General features: G+C 40.1%; 2 protein-coding genes across 2 annotated transcripts in view; one reads left to right on the forward strand and one right to left on the reverse strand.

The window, feature by feature from the left end:
* Positions 1-11595, reverse strand: part of OSTM1 (osteoclastogenesis associated transmembrane protein 1) — a 39803-nt gene extending 28208 nt beyond the window's left edge. Inside the window, exon 1 of the mRNA XM_030882900.3 lies at positions 11106-11595. Within this exon, the coding sequence (XP_030738760.1) occupies positions 11106-11510 (405 nt within the window). The 5' untranslated portion in view covers positions 11511-11595. The remainder of the gene's footprint in view (positions 1-11105) is intronic.
* Positions 11596-11726: 131 nt separating this feature from the next.
* Positions 11727-19439, forward strand: part of NR2E1 (nuclear receptor subfamily 2 group E member 1) — a 105984-nt gene continuing 98271 nt past the window's right edge. The window contains exon 1 of the mRNA XM_060283747.1: positions 11727-11980. The gene's annotated coding sequence lies outside the window, so the exon portion shown is untranslated. The remainder of the gene's footprint in view (positions 11981-19439) is intronic.

Here is a 19439-nt window from a genome sequence, read left to right on the forward strand (position 1 = left end):
GAGGGCTATGTACCAGATGAAGGAACAAGATAAAACCCCGGAAAAACAACTAAATGAAGTGGAGATAGACAACCTTCCAGAAAAAGAATTCAGAATAATTATATGAAGATGATCCAGGACCTCGGAAAAACAACAGAGGAAAAGATCGAGAAGATGCAAGAAATGTTTAACAAAGACCTAGAAGAATTAAAGAACAAACAAACAGAGATGAACAATACAATAACTGAAATGAAAACTACACTAGAAGGAATCAATAGCAGAATAACTGAGGCAGAAGAACGGATAAGTGACCTGGAAGACAGAATGGTGGAATTCACTGCTGCAGAACAGAATAAAGAAAAAAGAATGAAAAGAAATGAAGACAGCCTAAGAGACCTCTGGGACAACATTAAACGCAACAACATTCGCATCATAGGGGTCCCAGAAGGAGAAGAGAGAGAGGAAGGACCTGAGAAGATATTTGAAGAGATTATAGTCGAAAACTTCCCTAATATGGGAAATGAAATAGCCATCCAAGTCCAGGAAGCGCAGCGAGTCCCATACAGGATAAACCCAAGGAGAAAAACGCCAAGACACATACTAATCAAATTGGCAAAAATTAAAGACAAAGAAAAATTATTGAAAGCAGCAAGGGAAAAATGACAAATAACATACAAGGGAACTCCCATAAGTTTAACAGCTGATTTCTCAGCAGACACTCTATAAGCCAGAAGGGAGTGGCATGATATACTTAAAGTAATGAAAGGGAAGAACCTACAGCCAAGATTATTCTACCTGGCAAGGATCTCATTCAGATTCGATGGAGAAATCAAAAGCTTTACAGACAAGCAAAAGCTAAGAGAATTCAGCACCACCAAACCAGCTCTACAACAAATGCTAAAGGAACATCTCTAAGTGGGAAACACAAGAGAAGAAAAGGACCTACAAAAACAGACCTAAAACAATTAAGAAAATGGTCAGAGTAACATACATATCGATAATTACCTCAAACGTGAATGGATTAAATGCTCCAAGCAAAAGACACAGGCTTGCTGAATGGATAGAAAAACAAGACCCATATATATGCTGTCTACAAGAGACCCACTTCAGACCTAGGGAAACATATATACTAAAAGTGATGGGATGGAAAAAGATATTCCATGCAAATGGAAATCAAAAGAAAACTGGAGTAGCAATACTCATATCAGATAAAATAGACTTTAAAATAAACAATGTTACAAGAGACAAGGAAGGACACTACATAATGATCAAGGGATCAATCCAAGAAGATATAACAATTATAAATATATATGCACCCAACATAGAAGCACCTCAATACATAAGGCAACTGCTAACAGATGTAAAAGAGGAAATCGACAGTAACACAAAATAGTTGGGGACTTTAACACCTCACTTACACCAATGGACAGATCATCCAAAATGAAAATAAATAAGGAAACAGAAGCTTTAAATGACACAAATAGACCAGATAGATTTAATTGATATTTATAGGACAGTCCATCCAAAAACGGCAAATTACACTGTCTTCTCAAGTGTGCACAGAACATTCTCCAGGACAGATCACATCTTGGGTCACAAATTAAGCCTCAGTAAATTTAAGAAAACTGAAATCATATCAAGCATCTTTTTAGACCACAACGCTATGAGATTAGAAATGAATTACAGGGGAAAAACGTAAAAAACACAAACACATGGAGGCTAAACACTACGTTACTGAAACCAAGAGATCACTGAAGAAATCAAAGAGGAAATGAAAAATACCTAGAGACAAATGACAATAAAAACACGACAATCCAAAACCTACGGGATGCAGCAAAAGCAGTTCTAAGAGGGAAGTTTATAGCTATACAAGCCTACCTCAAGAAACAAGAAAAATCTCAAATAAATAATCTAACCTTACACCTAAAGGAACTAGAGAAAGAACAAACAAAACCCAGTTAGCAGAAGGAAAGAAATCATAAAGATCAGAGCAGAAATAAATGAAATAGAAACAAAGAAAACAATAGCAAAGATCAATAAAACTAAAAGCTGGTTCTTTGAGAAGATAAACAAAATTGATAAACCATTAGCCAGACTCATTAACAAAAAGGGAGAGGACTCAAATCAATAAAAATAGAAATGAAAAGGGAGAAGTTACAACAGACACCACAGAAATACAAAGCATCCTAAGAGACTACTACAAGCAACTCTATGCCAATAAAATGGACAACCTGGAAGAAATGGACAAATTCTTAGAAAGGTATAACCTTCCAAGACTGAACCAGAAAGAAATAGAAAATATGAACAGACCAATCACAAGTAATGAAATTGAAACTGTGATTAAAAATCTTCCAACAAACAAAAGTCCAGGACCAGATGGCTTCACAGGTGAATTCTATCAAACACTTAGAGAAGAGCTAACATCCATCCTTCTCAAACTCTTCCAAAAAAATTGCAGAGGAAGGAACACTTCCAAACTCATTCTATGAGGCCACCATCACCCTGATACCAAAACCAGACAAAGATACTACAAAAATAGAAAATTACAGACCAATAGCACTGATAAATACAGATGCAAAATTCCTCAACAAAATACTAGCAAACAGAATCCAACAACACATTAAAAGGATCATACACCATGATCAAGTGGGATTTATCCCAGGGATGCAAGGATTCTTCAATATACACAAATCAATCAATGTGATACATCATATTAACAAATTGAAGAATAAAAACCATATGATCATCTCAATAGATGCAGAAAAAGCTTTTGACAATATTAAACACCCATTTATGATGAAAACTCTCCAGAAAGTGGGCATAGAGGGAACCTACCTCAACATAATAAAGGCCATATACGACAAACCCACAGTAAACATCATTCTCAATGGTGAAAAACTGAAAGCATTTCCTCTAAGATCAGGAACAAGACAAGGATGTCCACAATCACCGCTATTATTCAACATAGTTTTGGAAGTCCTAGCCTCAGCAATCAGAGAAGAAAAACAAATAAAAGGAATACAAATTGGAAAAGAAGAAGTAAGGCTGTCACTGTTTGCAGATGACATGATACTATACATAGAGAATCCTAAAGATGCCACCAGAAAACTACTAGAGCTGATCAATGAATTTGGTAAAGTTGCAGGATATAAAATTAATGCACAGAAATCTCTTGCATTCCTATACACTAAGGATGAAAAATCAGAAAGAGAAATTAAGGAAACATTCTCATTTACCACTGCAATAAAAAGAATAAAATACCTAGGAATAAACCTACCTAGGGAGACAAAATACCTGAATGCAGAAAACTATAAGACACTGATGAAAGAAATTAAGGATGATACCAACAGATGGAGAGATATTACATGTTCTTGGATTGGAAGAATCAATATTGTGAAAATGACTATACTACCCAAAGCAATCTACAGATTCAATGCAATCTGTATCATGTTACCAATGCCATTTTTTATAGAACTAGGACAAAAAATCTTCAAATTTGTATGGAGACACAAAAGACCCCGAATAGGGCTTCCCTGGTGGTGCAGTAGTTGAGAGTCCGCCTGCAGATGCAGGGGACACGGGTTCATGCCCCAGTCTGGGAGGATCCTACATGCCGTGGAGCGGCTGGGCCCGTGAGCCATGGCCACTGAGCCTGCGCATCCGGAGCCTGTGCTCCGCGGCGGGAGAGGCCACAACAGTGAGAGGCCCGCGTACCGCAAAAAAAAAAAAAAAAAAAGACCCCGAATAGCCAAAGCAGTCTTGAGGGAAAAAAACGGAGCTGGAGGAATCAGACTCTCTGAATTCAGACTATACTACAAACCTACAGTAATCAAGACAACATGGTACTGGCACAAAAACAGAAACATAGATCAATGGAACAAGATAGAAAGCCCAGAGGTAAACCCACACACCTATGGTCAACTAATCTATGACAAAGGAGGCAAGGATATACAATGGAAATAATTGTATTTTCAATAAGTGGTGCTGGGAAAACTGGACAGCTACATGTAAAAGAATGAAATTAGAACACTCCCGAACACCACACACAAAAATAAACTCAAAATGGATTTGAGACCTAAATGTAAGACTGGACACTATAAAACTCTTAGAGGAAAACATAGGAAGAACACTCTTTGACATAAATCACAGCAAAATCTTTTTTGATCCACCTCCTAGAGTAATGGAAATAAAACGAAAAATAAACAAATGGGACCTAATGAAACTTAAAAGCTTTTGCAAAGCAAAGGAAACCATAAACAAGACAAAAAGACAACTCTCAGAATGGGAGAAAATATTTGCAAATGAATCAACGGACAAAGGATTAATCTGCAAAATATATAAACAGCTCATGAAGCTCAATATTAAAAAACAAACAACCCAATCCAAAAATGGGCAGAAGACCTAAACAGACATTTCTCCAAAGAAGACATACAGATGGCCAAGAAGCACATGAAAAGCTGCTCAACATCACTAATTATTAGAGAAATGCAAATCAAAACTACAATGAGGTATCACCTCACACCAGTTAGAATGGGCATCATCAGAAAATCTACAAACAACAAATGCTGGAGAGGGTGTGGAGGAAAGGGAACCCTCTTGCACTGTTGATGGGAATGTAAACTGATACAGCCACTATGGAGAACAGTAGGGAGGTTCCTTAAAAAACTAAGAATAGAATTACCATATGATCCAGCAATCCCACTACTGGGCATATACCCAGAGAAAACCACAATTCAAAAAGACACATGCACCCCAATGTTCACTGCAGCACTATTTACAATAGCCAGGTCATGGAAGCAACCTAACTGCCCATCAACAGAAGAATGGATAAAGAAGATGTGGCACATAGATACAATGCAATATTACTCAGCCATAAAAAGGAATGAAACTGGGTCATTTGTTGAGACGTGGATGGATCTAGAGAGTGTCATACAGAGTGAAGTAAGTCAGAAAGAGAAAAACAAATATCGTATGTTAACGCATATATGTGGAACCTAGAAAAATGGTACAGATGAACCGGTTTGCAGGGCAGAAATTGAGACACAGATATAGAGAACAAACGTATGGACACCAAGGGGGGAAAGCTGCGGGGGGGTGGGTGTGGTGGGATGAACTGGGTGATTGGGATTGACATGTATACACTGATGTGTATAAAATTGATGACTAATAAGAACCTGCTGTACAAAGAAAAAATTAAAAATAAAAATAAGTCAAAATCAAAATCAATACAGAATAACCTGTATGAGTGGTCAACGTGCGGAACAGTTCAGTTGAGGAAGACATCAGAGTAGTTGGGAGAAATAAGGAGAGTTCATGGAGGAAGCAGGATTTGAACTAAGCCCTATACTAAGAAAGGGAAGAAGGTTTTAAAATGGGGTAAATAAAATGATCAAGGGGTGAAAGTAGGAATGGTTATGCAGTATTCAGGGAGTATTCAGGAGACCAGTGGAAGGTACCTCTATGAAAGTAGAGGCAGTAGAGGGAGAAGTCAGGGCAAGGTAATGAAACGTCTTAAGGGTTATGAGAGTCACACAGTGGGAAACTTTTTAAGATTTTTGAGGAAGATGGCATGAAAAGCAGAGTTTGGAGAGCATAGGTCTATGTCACAATATGTAGGGTGAAGCAGGAGACTAAATAGACTATTTCCATAGTTCATGTATAATGAGAAGATAGTAGCAACAGTGAGAATGGAAGGTTAGTGATGAATAATCCCAACAACGATGATGTACTTTTGAATACCTAATGGTTCTAAAAGCTCTAAATGTATAACTCACTTAATCCTTGTAACAACTCTATGAAATAGGCAGTAGTATCCTTTTGGATTCAAACCCAGCCTCTTTCACTGCATGGTCTTGGGTAAGTTACTTAATCACTCCGAGGCTCAGTTTCTTAAAGCATGATATCCACCTATATATGTCTAGGTTCCTTATTTGGACAAAAGTTCCTTTAGGATGGAAACTTTGTCTTATATCTTTGTATTCCCAACACCTAGCATATGACAAAAAACATTGGCCTTTGGTTTATATTTAGAACTTTTAGAACTCAAATCTGTCACAACCACTTAGCAGAAACCTAACCGCAATGAATCCAACAATACACTTTCATCATGCCTATTTGGCTAAATGCAAACAACCAGACAGATTATTTCCACAATAAATCCATAATCCCAAACTGTACTCCTCACTTGCCTGTCTGCTCATTCTCCCCTGATTAACACCACTATTGCAATCTTCTCCACTCTCCCTTGAAACTCTGATATCCCTCTCACCCTTTACTCTCAAGTGAAGATCTAGCCTCCTGGTTGACAGTGAAAACAGAGACCATCAAGCTGAAACTCTGATCTGCCTACCCCTCTACACCCAACCTCTCCTTCTACCCTCCTGTTAGAGTGCAGAACGTGCCTGCCCCTGTCAAAGGCTCATCTCTCTCTCTCTCTGTGGATGCCTTAGATCTCAACTACTCTGCCTTCTCAGGAAAACTGACCTTGTTTACTTTCCCACTGTTTCCTATATCTTCCCTCTCTCTATAGGATTCTTCCTATCAGCATTTGAACATGTTCAGGTCTCTCCCATCTTAAGAAAGGAAGAAGGGAAGTAGAGACAGAGGGATGGAGGGACAAAGGAACCGAAAGAAATTAAAAGAAAATCCCTGAGTCTCAATTCCTCTTTAGTGACCTTTCTTATCTCTTCCTTATGGCCAAACTTTTAGTTGTGTAACATCACTATTCCCACTTCCTCATCTTCCATTCATTATTTAATCTACTTTAATCTTACTCCCACCCCCAAGTGCTCCCTCAAAATGGCTCTTATGGCACCAAGAATGCCAATGTTGATAGATTCACTTCTGGTCCTCTCAGCTGGATTTGACACAAATAACCACCCCTTCCCTTTTCCCTGATTTATAGGACAGCACATTCTCCTGATTTTTCTTAATCTCTCCGACTCTTCTTTCTTGGTCTCTTTCAATATTTTATCTTCTAACCAAATCTTCAACCCAGCAGTTCTTATGTATTCTCACTTCTTACTCAAACTCATCATGCCATGGTTTCAAACACTACTTTTAAGCTGACTACTCCCAAACCTATTATCCCCAATCCACATCTCTAGACACACACATCCAACCACATATGCAATATCTCCACCTAGATGTCTCATAAACACCTCAGAATCAACAAGTTCAATATCAAGTTCATGATCTTCCCCCACCAAACAGGTTCCTCCCTCCATCTTAGTAAATAGCAACCCTATTCACTAAGCTGCTCTTATTAAAACCCTGGAAATCATCATTCCTTTCCTTCATATTCCATATTCAATTAACTACCAAGTTTTGTCAGTTCTACCTCCTAAACATCTCTGAAATCTATCCATTTCTCCCCATCACAATGGCCCCCATGTGGCCTAGCCACCACCATTTCTCACATCACTGTAAGAGTCTCTTAATTCATTTCCCCACACATACTATTCCCCTACCCTCCCCCGTCCCTGTCCCCTCCATTTTCTCTCATGTAGCCATAATGACCTTTTAAAGTACAAATCGGATCATATCATTCACAGAATTAAACCCTTCAGTAATATCACACTGCTTTAAAATCAAAGACTAAAACCCTTAGTAATACCCTACAGTTAATATGACCTGGCACCTGCCCACTTCATCAGGCTCAGATCACTAGTCTCCTCCTGGCTCACAGTGCTTTGAGTTCTTTCTAGTCCTTAAACATACCAGACTCCCATTCAGAGTCTTCACATCTGCTACTTCGTAACATGTATACATTCTCTCTCCTCCCCAACCTTCTCAAATTTTAGGTGTCAGCTTTAATCACTGACCACTTCTATCTACTCTCAGCTGATCTTGAATGCTCAAGATCTGCATTCTTGTTATATGCTTTGGCAGCATCTGGGATTTTTTTCTCTGCAACACTTATCACACTTGAATTAAATAATTACTTTTATAACAATATGTTTAATGTCTGTTTCCCCTACCAGACTACAAGCTCTGCTCATTCACAGCTATATGCCTAGTTACTACCACTACCCTGGCACATAACAGGTACTCAATAATTTTTTTTTTTAGTGAAAAAGAAGCACTACATTTTCTGATCTCCAATGAAAGAGACTAAAACTATGTTGAACACTTCCAGATACATACCTCCAATCATAGGTAATATATATATACATATCTATATGTCTATCTGCTTATATAAATTTTAAACAAACCAAGTATAATAAGATGAAGATTAGCAATTCAGAATTTGGGGGGCCAAAGCAACCTGGCAACCACTCTAGTGATGTTGAACAGCTCAATGAAACTACATCTCTTTTCAGTTTAAATTAAAGAAGAAACTATGACTCTAAGTAAGAGGGAATCCGTCAATTCTACTATTCAGGTTTCACAAATCACTGTATTCTTTACCTTGAGATAATAAAATGATATTATTTGTTTTATATTAGTTTTATATTATTAGTCCTTGACCCAGTAATTCCAAGAGGAAGTGACTAGAAAATAGAATTCTCATCAGATAACTCTTTTACAGTTAAATGAATCAGCTTGCTGTACCACAGAAATAGCTTACTAATTTCTACCTTTGATTCTTTTTCTCCTTGTTATACTCCCCTCCTCTCTCAATCAATCCATGGACATTGATTCACCCTAAAGAGGTGAGAAAGAATGTCTTGTTCATAATTCCACTTGTAGGTATTCTCTGATTAACCCCACCTTGCTCTGTTCCCTCCTTTAATTCAGCATCTCCTTCACTCTTTTGTTCTAAAATCCTATTGTACAATTTATAACACTCACATTGATGATTTTTTCCCTTTTTCTTTTTCTCAGTATAGATTTATTTTTATTTCCCCAACTACACTGACAGTTTAAGGCCTGGACTTTACCCTCCTTTTCCTTCAAATACCCTTTAACCAGCCCAATATTTAAGAATAGCATGTGCTTGCTAATTAAGCTTATTTAAATGAAAGACTGAGTCTATGTGAGTCAAAGAAAATACATTACTCTCCAGAAACAATTCCCTGCCACACACACACAAAGGACAACTGATTCCTTTAAGTTCACTCCTAAGAAACTCAGACATAATTTTCCATAGGTTCATCATTACACATAATGGTTCAATTCCCAGACCAATCTGAAAAGGCCTATAAAATCCACGAAGTACCTCACAACTGCAGAAATCATGCTTTTGAGCTACCACATCCAGCTCTACTGAGGAAAGGGGATGGGGGGTAGGCAAGATCTAGGATGAGTTGGAGAGGAAATACGGATTGGGGAAAGGGGTTTCTGCCTCTTTTTATCTCTTTACCCCGTTCCTTCACACAACAGTGAGGCGAGCTGGGTGTGCAGGTCACTGGTAGAATCAGACACAAAGCAGAGGAAGCAAGTTTCTGCCGTCTCCACACTGGGAAGCCTCCTGTAGGCAGTAGGGAATTCATGTGGAAATTCGTATACAAATATGCCCATAATTGGCCCACAGATGCCCATCACTGTGCCACCAGAGTTTGGGGTAATTTTTTAACCTCTTCTTAATTCCACAGAAACTACACAAATGAGGAATGTGTTTGCTGCCTCAAAAGATCCAAGCTTTGCTTCAGGACTCACGGTCATTCTGGCCACAGAACAATGCACCTAACTGCTTAAAACAGAATATGATGCCATATCATATCCTGCTGTAGTTGACAGGGACAAGTCTTTGGTGTTTTACTTTAAAATCATGGTGAGAGATACTATATATATATATATATATATATATGTATATATATACATACACACACACACACACACACACACACATATCCCTTGCTATACCCAGGAGAAGTATGCCTGAAAAATACTACATGTAGGTCTACATTTACTTAAAGTACCTTGAAAAGTAGCTCTTTACAGAGACTGGCCACAGAATTTATTTAATGCAAATAAATTCCCTATTTTTGTAAAAAATACATATTTATGTCAAGTAATATCAAGCTGACAAAGTAGGATGCAACTATATATGTTTATATTTTGTCAAATCAACTATGATTTATGAAATAATTCCAACCACATTTTCATGAGACTTTTTCTCCCAGTACAAGAGGAACTTTCCACTCCATAATCGCAAAGTCATTTCTCCTGTTTTTCCTTTACAAGGCATATCCAGCCCATACCTCATGACTCCCACCAGCCCTGACACTAATCCTTTCCTACTCTAGCCGCTTTAAGGTACTTAGGAACGAGGACATGTCTGTGCCTGCCTGTCTTCCTTCCTCCCTCCCTGCCTTCCTTTCTTTCTCTTTCTTTCTTTTAATTAAGACCCTCACAGCACCAACCACATGACCAGAGAGCTCAAAGAGTACCAAGAGTGGAAGGCAGATTTACCCTTTTGTAAAATTTTAGTTCCCATTTACTGAGAACTGTTACTATGTGTAGTAATAGTTTTCTAAGAGTTCCTCTCATCCCCATCTTACAGATGAGACAACAGTTACAGAGAATATAACTTGCCCAGAGTACACCTCTAATAAGCAGAGAACTGGTCTCCTGGCAGAATGGCTCCAGCCTGTATTAATGACTAAAATGAACTCTCATGCATTATCTCTTTTTATTTTTTTAACAGTCACATCTGGCAGCGGTTTTTCTCCATTCTACAGAGGAGGAAACTCCAAGATAGACTCCAAGATAATTAATCCAAGGTCCAACTGCTAGAAAGTGGTGGATCTGAAAATGCCTGGCTACAGAGCTCAAGCTCCTTACCAAGAGCACACTATAGTTTCCCCACTCCACCTGGGGTTTCAGGAAAGAGTCCTTCCTGGGAACTCCAGGTGGAGATGGGAAGAAGCTGTGGCAGACTGGGGGGAAAGAGGTGACGAAAGGTAGAGTTGGGGTGCAGAAGCCCCAAGAAAACTAGTCATACCTATCTGCAAATATGTACCCAAAGATGCCCAACAGCAGCCATGGAAGCAAAAATCCAAACCCCACGCCCCATAATGCCACCCACTTTTCTGATGCCCCTAACTCCACAGTCCCAATCCAACCTCTTTTTCTCACAAAAGGGGAAACTGAACCCCCCCCCACCCCGAGATAACCATCATTCCATCCTCCTCCCTTTCCAACAATCCACGCCAGAGGTCCCGGGTGTGCCTTCTACCCACCCCTACGGCTCGGCTGATGTTGTCCATCTTGCTGGCGACCTGTTGGAAGAGAGGATAGCAGGTCTGACAGAGGCGCACCGGCCGGGCGCCGCGCACTAGACACCCGGTCAGCTCTGCGCTGCTGTTGGCGAAGTCCAGCAGCAGCTCCCGGCACTCGGGATCCAGATCCGGCAAGTCTGGGGGTAGTGACAGTGGCCCCATGCTTCCGCCCTGCAGTAGAGCCAGGGACAAGTCCTCCACCTTCAGCAACTGCTCCTCCGACAAGAGGTCGTGGAGGACCCGGTGGGGACTGCTGCCCAAGGAGAAGGTGCCCAGAGCCAGCCCCGACCACAGCAGCGCCACTAGCAGCAGCCGCAGCAGCAGCAACGATGACCTCCGCCGCGCGACTGTCCGGTCCGGGTCCATCGCGGGGTTCACGAACCCCAAGGTACAGACCTCCACCTCTCCGCCCCTAATCGGTGCTGCGGCCAGCTGCCGCTTCCGGTTTCCTTGGGCGCAGGCCGCGAGCAGGGTCACGAGGCGCGCGCGTCACGGCCCCGCCTCCGGCGCGCGGCGCCCCGCCCCATTGGCTGCAGAGAGCCTCTCGCGCCGCGGGCCGGCGCGCGTGCGGGAGCGCGCACACAGGGGCGGTTTCGCGCTCCCAGCCTGTGGCAAGCGCCTGACCGAGGGGCGCGCGAGACCCGGTTGGCGTCAGCTGTGGAGGCCGGAGCTGAGGCTCGCCTGCCCTATGAATATAGGCGTCGGCAGCTTTGAGCAGTTAAATCTCTGGGGTCTTGCCCTCGGTTGCCCACCTCTTTAGGAGTTCGTTGAGTTCTAGAAGTCTGAGGAGTTATGTGCCACAGAAAGACGGACGGCCTCCGCCGTGGGAATTACGAGTGAGTTCTCTGAGAAAGCCTGCTGGCACGTGCCTTGCAGGTTTTTTTACTTGGTATTTCTTAGCATAATTTTCCCCCTCAAAATATTTGGAAAGAGTAATGACGTGTGTTGATTATTTTTGATAGTGGAGCCTAGCTGCTTAAAGCTTTTTTAAAAAAAAAAAAACTCATCTGTGTCAGCGCTGTCCGATAGACTTCCTGAGGTGATGCAAAGATTCTGTATCTGCGCTCATACAGTAGCCACTAGCCACTTGCGGCTGTGGAACACTCGTAATGTGGCTACTGCCACCGGGGAACTGAATTTTTAACTGTATTTAATGTGAATGTAAATAGCCCTATCTGGCGAGCGGTGCTGTGTCGGACAGCGCAGGTCTAAGTTCTCTCACTGTGTAGCCTGGTCCTTGGGTGGCTAATGTCCAGGTTTCCTTGCGACTGAAGGGGTTCCTGGGGTGCAGCCCAAGCCTGTATCCCAGTGCAAAAACCTGGAAAATCCTTGCCAAACCGCTCAATTTCAAACTCCTATCCAGTTTCTGACAAGCCCAGGGCAATCTTTGGGGACACTCGGAAAAGCTTCCTGATACCACTACTGGGCTGTAAAAAGAATTTAGCTAATGACCTGGAAAACGGTTTTCTGACAAGCATATGCTAACAAATTTGGTAGAAAAATTATTTCCTGGCTGTTTTGTGTCATCCCGCTTTCGTTTTTGCCTTGTAAATTGCAGAGTGGCTGTACTAATTCCTATTCATCTTATGGTGCTAATTTATGTTTCTGAGAGTTGGTAGAGTTACCTTTTTAAGTCTGTTTGATTATTGTTTTGTGTTCCTAATGGGAAGGGAGAAAAGGCCCATAATTTCTTTAACATGCCTCTTTATTCTTTTACTATTACAAACAATATTGCAGGTAATAATCATATCTATACAAGGTTGGTATATGTTTAAGATAAATTCCTAGCAGTAGACTTGCTGGGTCAGAGAGTATGTGTATTTGTGATGTTGTTGATTGTGCTATATTACTTTCCACGGAGGTTTAATAATTTACTCATAATGGTTCCTAAAGAACTCTTAAAGAATGGTAATTCTAACATGTAGAAAGACCTAAAAGTTATAGGATGACATTTGAGAAAATTAAGACAACTTATTTTACTGGGGTGGCTAATGTCCAGGTTTCCTTAGGACTGAAGGAGTTCCTAGAGTGCATGCAGCACAAACCTGCATCCAATGCAAAAACCTGGAAAATCCTGGACAAACCGCTCAATTTCAAACTTCCCTTCCTGGAGCAATTCCATCCTAAAGCCGTTAGATCAAGTAGCGTAAGGTTGGCATCCATGCTTGGTGGGGTGGGGGTGTCAGAGGCCCAGAGAGGGGTGTCAGAGTACAGGGAAGACGAGGAAGACATGACCAGGGTGGGGGTGGGGGTATCCTGATGCAGGGTATTGGATCCTGAGTTGGGTAAGAAGGGTTTCCCTGTAAGGGAGGGTACAGCAGTGACTGGGAGTTTGCTTACCTTCAGAAGGATTGATCAAATAGGTAAATATATTAAGGATAATGGGAGTCTGGTTTCTCATTGTCCAAGAAGGGAGTTACAAATATGAAAAGGGAGAAAAGTAGAATGAACTCTGTAGTGTTGGATTAGAATTAGCAATGTATGTATTATTAGTGGCTGCAAATACATACAGAAATAGATTGTGGCTTCTAAATGTCATTCCCCACTAAAAGGAATCAAGAATCCTTGGAGGAATAGCCAATTCTACCACTGGGGTAGGAAAAGCAGAAGTTTAGCCTGGATCATCATTTTGTACCAGAAAGTAAGGAAGTGCTGAGAGAATGATGGGGATGTGTCAAGAACACACAGAAGCCAGCTTAACTAGGCTCCCACTGGCCAAATCTGGAACAATATGAGCATCAAAATAAATAATGATGGTTAATGGGTCGTAAACCATTGAATAAAACAGGAAACCATGAACCTATAGTGATATATTTAAATAAATGAATAAGCTGAATGTTTCATGGGGATTAAAATATTTACATCTATTCAAAGTCATCTGCTAAAAAATGTATTAATTATAAATGGAAAAAATGAGTAAATTTACAGTGGAGAAGTCTGTCAGATCCCACATTAATCAAATGATCAACATGAACGTCATCATAATGGGACAAATAGAAATTGTATGCCACCTGATAGAATGCATTTAGAAGAACATAGCACCAATTCTATTATATTCCTACCAAAGATGCATAACCTGATTCTAATCATGAGAAAACATCAGATAAATCAAGTTGTTTCATTCTGCAAAATATCTAGCCTATAATCTATAGTGTTATGTCTACAAGAGTCAAGAAAAGATTGAGGAATTGCACCTGACATAAAGGACATTATTCAGACAACTAGCGAAATTTGAATGGGATCTGAGAATTAGAAGGTAGTAATGTATAATGTTAATTTCCTGATTTTTATAATTGTATTGTGGTTATGCAAGAGAATGTTTTTTTTTTTTTTTTGCGATACGCGGGCCTCTCACTGCTGTGGCCTCTCCCGCTGTGGAGCACAGGCTCCGGACGCGCAGGCCCAGCACCCATGGCTCACGGGCCCAGCCGCTCCGCGGCACGCGGGATCCTCCCAGACCGGGCACGAACCCGTGTCCCCTGCATCGGTAGGCGGACTCCCAACCACTGCGCCACCAGGGAAGCCCTGGAGAATGTTTTTATTTGTAAATATAAAATACACAGGAAAGCATTCAGGGGTGATAGGACATCAGGTCAGCAACTTACTTTTTTTTTGAGGTATAATTGATTTACAATATTGTGTCAGTTTCAGGTGTACAGCAAAGTGATTCAGTCATATTTTTTTTCAGATTATTTTCCATTATAGGTTATTACAAGATATTGAATATTTTTCCCTATTATACAGTAAATCCTTGTTGCTTATCTATTTTACATACAGTAGTGTGTATCTATTAATCCCATACTCCTAATTTATCCCTCTCCCCCTCCCTTTCCCCTTTGGTAACCGTAAGTTTGTTTTCTGTCTGTGAGTCTGTTTATGCTTTGTATATACATTCATTTGTATTATTTTTTAGATTCCACATGTAAGTGATATCATATAATATTTGTCTTTGTCTGACTTACTTCACTTAGTATGATGTTCTCTAGGTACATCCATGTTGCTGCAAATGGCAATATTTCATTCTTTTTATGGCTGAGTAGTATTCCATTGTATATATGTACCACATCTTCTTTAGCCATTCATCTGTCAGTGGACGCTTAGGTTGCTTCCATGTCTTGGCTATTGTAAATAGTGCTGCTGTGAACATTGGGGTGCATGTACCTTTTCAAATTAGAGTTTTTCATCTTTTCTGGATATATGCCCAGGAGTGGGATGGCTGGATCATATGGTAGCTCTATTTTTCATTTTTTAAGGAACCTCCATACTTTTTTCCATAGTGGCTGCACCAATTTACATTCCCACCAACAGTGTAAGAGGGTTCTCTTTTCTCCACACCCTCTCCAGCATTTATCATTTTTAGATTTTTTAATGGTAGCCATTCTGACCAGTGTGAGGTGATATCTCATTGTCGTTTTGATTCAGCAACTTACTTTCAGTTGGTTCTGGAAAGAAATGATTTGTACTGTGCTTCCAACTTTTTTGTAAGCTTGAAATTGTTTCAAAATTTAAAATACATTGTAAAAAAATTAGGGTACAGCAATGCAATAGAATTCTGTGCATTTGACGTCTTATGTACCCAATGTGGAACAATTGCCAACATAAATTAAATAGAAAAAAAGAAAGTGTCAAGAAAAAGAATTTTTAATCCTCATGCATACATATGCATAGACTGTCTCCAAAAGGATACACTAAGTGTGTTCACTTTGATAGAAGAGGAATTGAATTGAGTAGTATGGGAACAGGGCTAGAAGAGAGACTGTTCATTGTAAACTTTATTTTAAATTTTTGTTCCATGTGAATATTATTCTTACTCAAAAAATTAATAAAAATGAAAAGATAGTTTCTTCACTTGTCAGCTATCAATGAGTTCAGGGCATTTGTGAATCCTACGAAACTTTTTCATGGAATTTTGTATGTATGTATATCTTTCTGAGAAGAATGACATAACTTTCATCATAGTTTTTTGTTTTTGTTTTTGTTTGCGGTACACGGGCCTCTCACTGTTGTGGCCTCTCCCGTTGTGGAGCACAGGCTCCGGACGCGCAGGCTCAGCGGCCATGGCTCACAGGTCCAGCCGCTCCGCGGCATGTGGGATCTTCCTGGACTGGGGCACGAACCCACGTCCCCTGCATCGGCAGGCAGACTCTCAACCACTGTGCCACCAGGGAAGCCCAAAAGTCTAGACTTTGAGCTTTATACAATGACAACATGGGACTTTGGAGCTGTTTCCCATGGAGGGGGAATGAGTGTATATTGCCTGCAAGGAGGAAAGTGAACCAGTTATTTAGGTGAGCTGTGGTAGTCATTAATATTTTTCACTAAATATTTCCAGTGTTTCTCCTGTGCACGTAATAGGATTGCATTTTGCTGTGCCCTTGAAGTTTGTCCTGACTTGAAGTTAGGTTAGCCATTTGACTTAATTTGGCCAGTAAAATGTGAGCAAGAATGACAGGTGGAAGCTTTAGAGATGAGTGTATGATTCACCAGGGGTCCCACCCACCTGCCATCACAATGACTAACACTTTTCTAAATGATGGAAATTCTGTTGGCCTAAGTGAGAAAGCATGGAACAGAACTCCCAGCTGACTGACTTGTGATGGACGTGCAACTTGAATGAGAAATAAACCTTTGTTTTTATAAGCTACTAAGATTTAGGGATTGCTTTTTACCCCAGGAAAACCTAATCATCTTAATATATATTTATTTGCTGATTTTCTCCCCACTATTTTCTCTGGTTCTCTCTCTTTGGATCTCTTTTTATTTGGATGTTAGACTTTATTGAGGAAATTGCTCAACTTCCTTCAATATCCATCCTCTTCTTCCTTTTAATAACTCTCTCCTGAGTTTTGACGGCATAGGCAGGACTACATCCCCCAGCCTCCCTTGCAACTAGATGTGAACAGAAGTGATACATGTACCTTATGAGTCATATCTTTAAGTTTTGACTTTTATTGACCTCCTTCCTGCTAGTTAGGGAATGTTAACAACTGAAACAGCAGCCCTGGCTACAGGGATGGATATGGATGTAACATGTTTGGCATGACAGAGCCAGCTGGTCATAAAGCAGAGCCATTTACCTACCCTAGGCTACAGAGAAATAAACTTCTTTGCTATTTAAGCCACTATATATTGGAGTCTCCTTGTTATAACAACTTAAGCTGCTTCCTAATATAGTCCCCCTAGGCTGTTACTTTAATTTTCTCATCTTCTATGTCCTCTCCTATTTTTCCATTTCTGTGTCTTTTAACCCTACTTTCTGGAGATTTCATTACCTTTGTTTTCCAGTGCTTCTTCTAAGTTTTCATTTCTGCTGCTACATTTTTAATTTCCAGTAGTTCTTTTTTTGTAGATGCTATATGCTCTCTTTAAAGTTTTCTTCTTCCTCATAGCCTGGTTCCTCCAAGCTGCTTTTTTCTTCATTTTTCCTTGGATTTCTGGTGAACTTTGGCTCTTTCTGCTTATATTTAAGAGAGAGGCACTACAAAGCTGAATGGAAGTTCATGGAAAGGGCTTTTTGACTGTAGGGATCACTATAGGCCAGTAGTTATCAACTGGGGACAATTTATCCTCCTCCACTGCGGACATTGGCAGTGTTTAGAGACATTTTTGGTTGTTACAACAGGGGGAGGAGTGTTGCTGGTATCTAGTGTGTAGAGACCAGGACTACTAAACATCTTACAATGCACAGAATGGTCACCCAAAACAAAGAACTGAAAACATAAATATTTTAGATCTTTTCTCTTGTGCAGATCACGCTCTTCAGAGAAGACTATGCTATCTGGCTGCCAGCATTCTGAGATCCTAGCAATGGAAAAAGACTCAGTCTTTGCACTCTGTTAGTAAACCTTTATTTAATTACCCTATTTTTAGTAAAACACTCCTGCCCTCAAATATGCTTGTGCCTCTTGGTCCAGACTCCCTCTGTTTCACTTTCTCCAGAGATCAGAACTTCAGGGGTATTCTGATGGAATCAGAGTGAGACAGAGTTGCAGGGAGGGTATTGTAAACAAACTTTCAAACATCATCTTCTTTTTAGCTCCTCCACCTACATTTTCAGAGATACCTGAGGTCCCCCACTTCCTGGGTTATTTGAGAGTTCTATAATGTAATTCACTTGCTTTTTTTTCCCCTCCCACTGCAGGCTTAGGATTTAATTTTCCTGGTTCTGCTAAGTCAGTTATCATTAGTCCATCTGCTTTCCAGCTTCCAATATTCTTATTTTGTTTTCTTCCCTCCTGTTGTCTATGTCCTTGTGTGTCTTTTAAAAAAAATTCTTTTACTGTCATTTTGGTGAGATTTCAGGAAGAAGCAGATCTAATCATGCATTCAACTTGCTATCTTAAATGGCAGTTTCCCCTGTTTTACCTCACTCTTCGTTAAAGTAATTAGAATGTGTCTCTTATTCACCACCCCCCACTCCCATGAGATGATAACCTCATAGAGAATGTGAACTGTGTCCTATTTATATTTGTATACTCAGAAGTACCTGGCCTTAATAGGTACTCAGTACATTTGCTACACTGAACTTATGTAATGCAAATTCACATCTGCTTTAAATGCTTTTTCCATTAATATATCAGTGGAAACTTATACTTCTATTTTCCTAATTCTTTAATATGCAAAAATGCAATAAGTTAACTCCTAATGTCCGTAAACTTTGCATGCATGACTAAAATGACCTGAACACGTGGAACACATAAATCATGTTGTTCATTCATGACACTTTGCAGAGAGTCTCATGTACTCACTCTGGTGGCCAATCTCATTTCCAAATCTCCTACTCCTAAATAGAGTATTTTATAGCCTCTGCGTTAGAAGATATTTTTAAAACAGTGAAGTTTAATTACATTTACCTGACAGACTATCTGATTGTAAATGTATATTTCTAACAGATGAATCTTATTAGGACTTCATGTTTGTATCAATATATTTTAAATAAATATCTGCTCAATAAAGAAATGAATAGAGATACACATTAATATGTGTGTTCAGTATTTGTACATTATCAGTGACCAAATTCTGATCGCCGAATCCATGTCCTAATATAACAGGAAAATCTGGTTGTTAATTAGATACCTAATACATGATGCTGTTTCTCCCATTGCTAGGATTCACAGGTCCAGGACTCAAGGGGTAGAAATGGGAGTGTCACCACTAACTATCACCCCTAGTGACTTAGCAGCAAAATTTTTGCTTCCTGTCTATGTGGCCTTATGTTTTGCTAGCTTAGAGGTCTTAGTTCCAAAAGGTGGAATGCTTCCACCAGGAGACATAATGATTCCATTGAACTGGAAG

The sequence above is a fragment of the Globicephala melas genome, chromosome 14 (genome assembly GCF_963455315.2).
Source record: "Globicephala melas chromosome 14, mGloMel1.2, whole genome shotgun sequence".
Lineage (NCBI taxonomy): Eukaryota > Metazoa > Chordata > Mammalia > Artiodactyla > Delphinidae > Globicephala > Globicephala melas.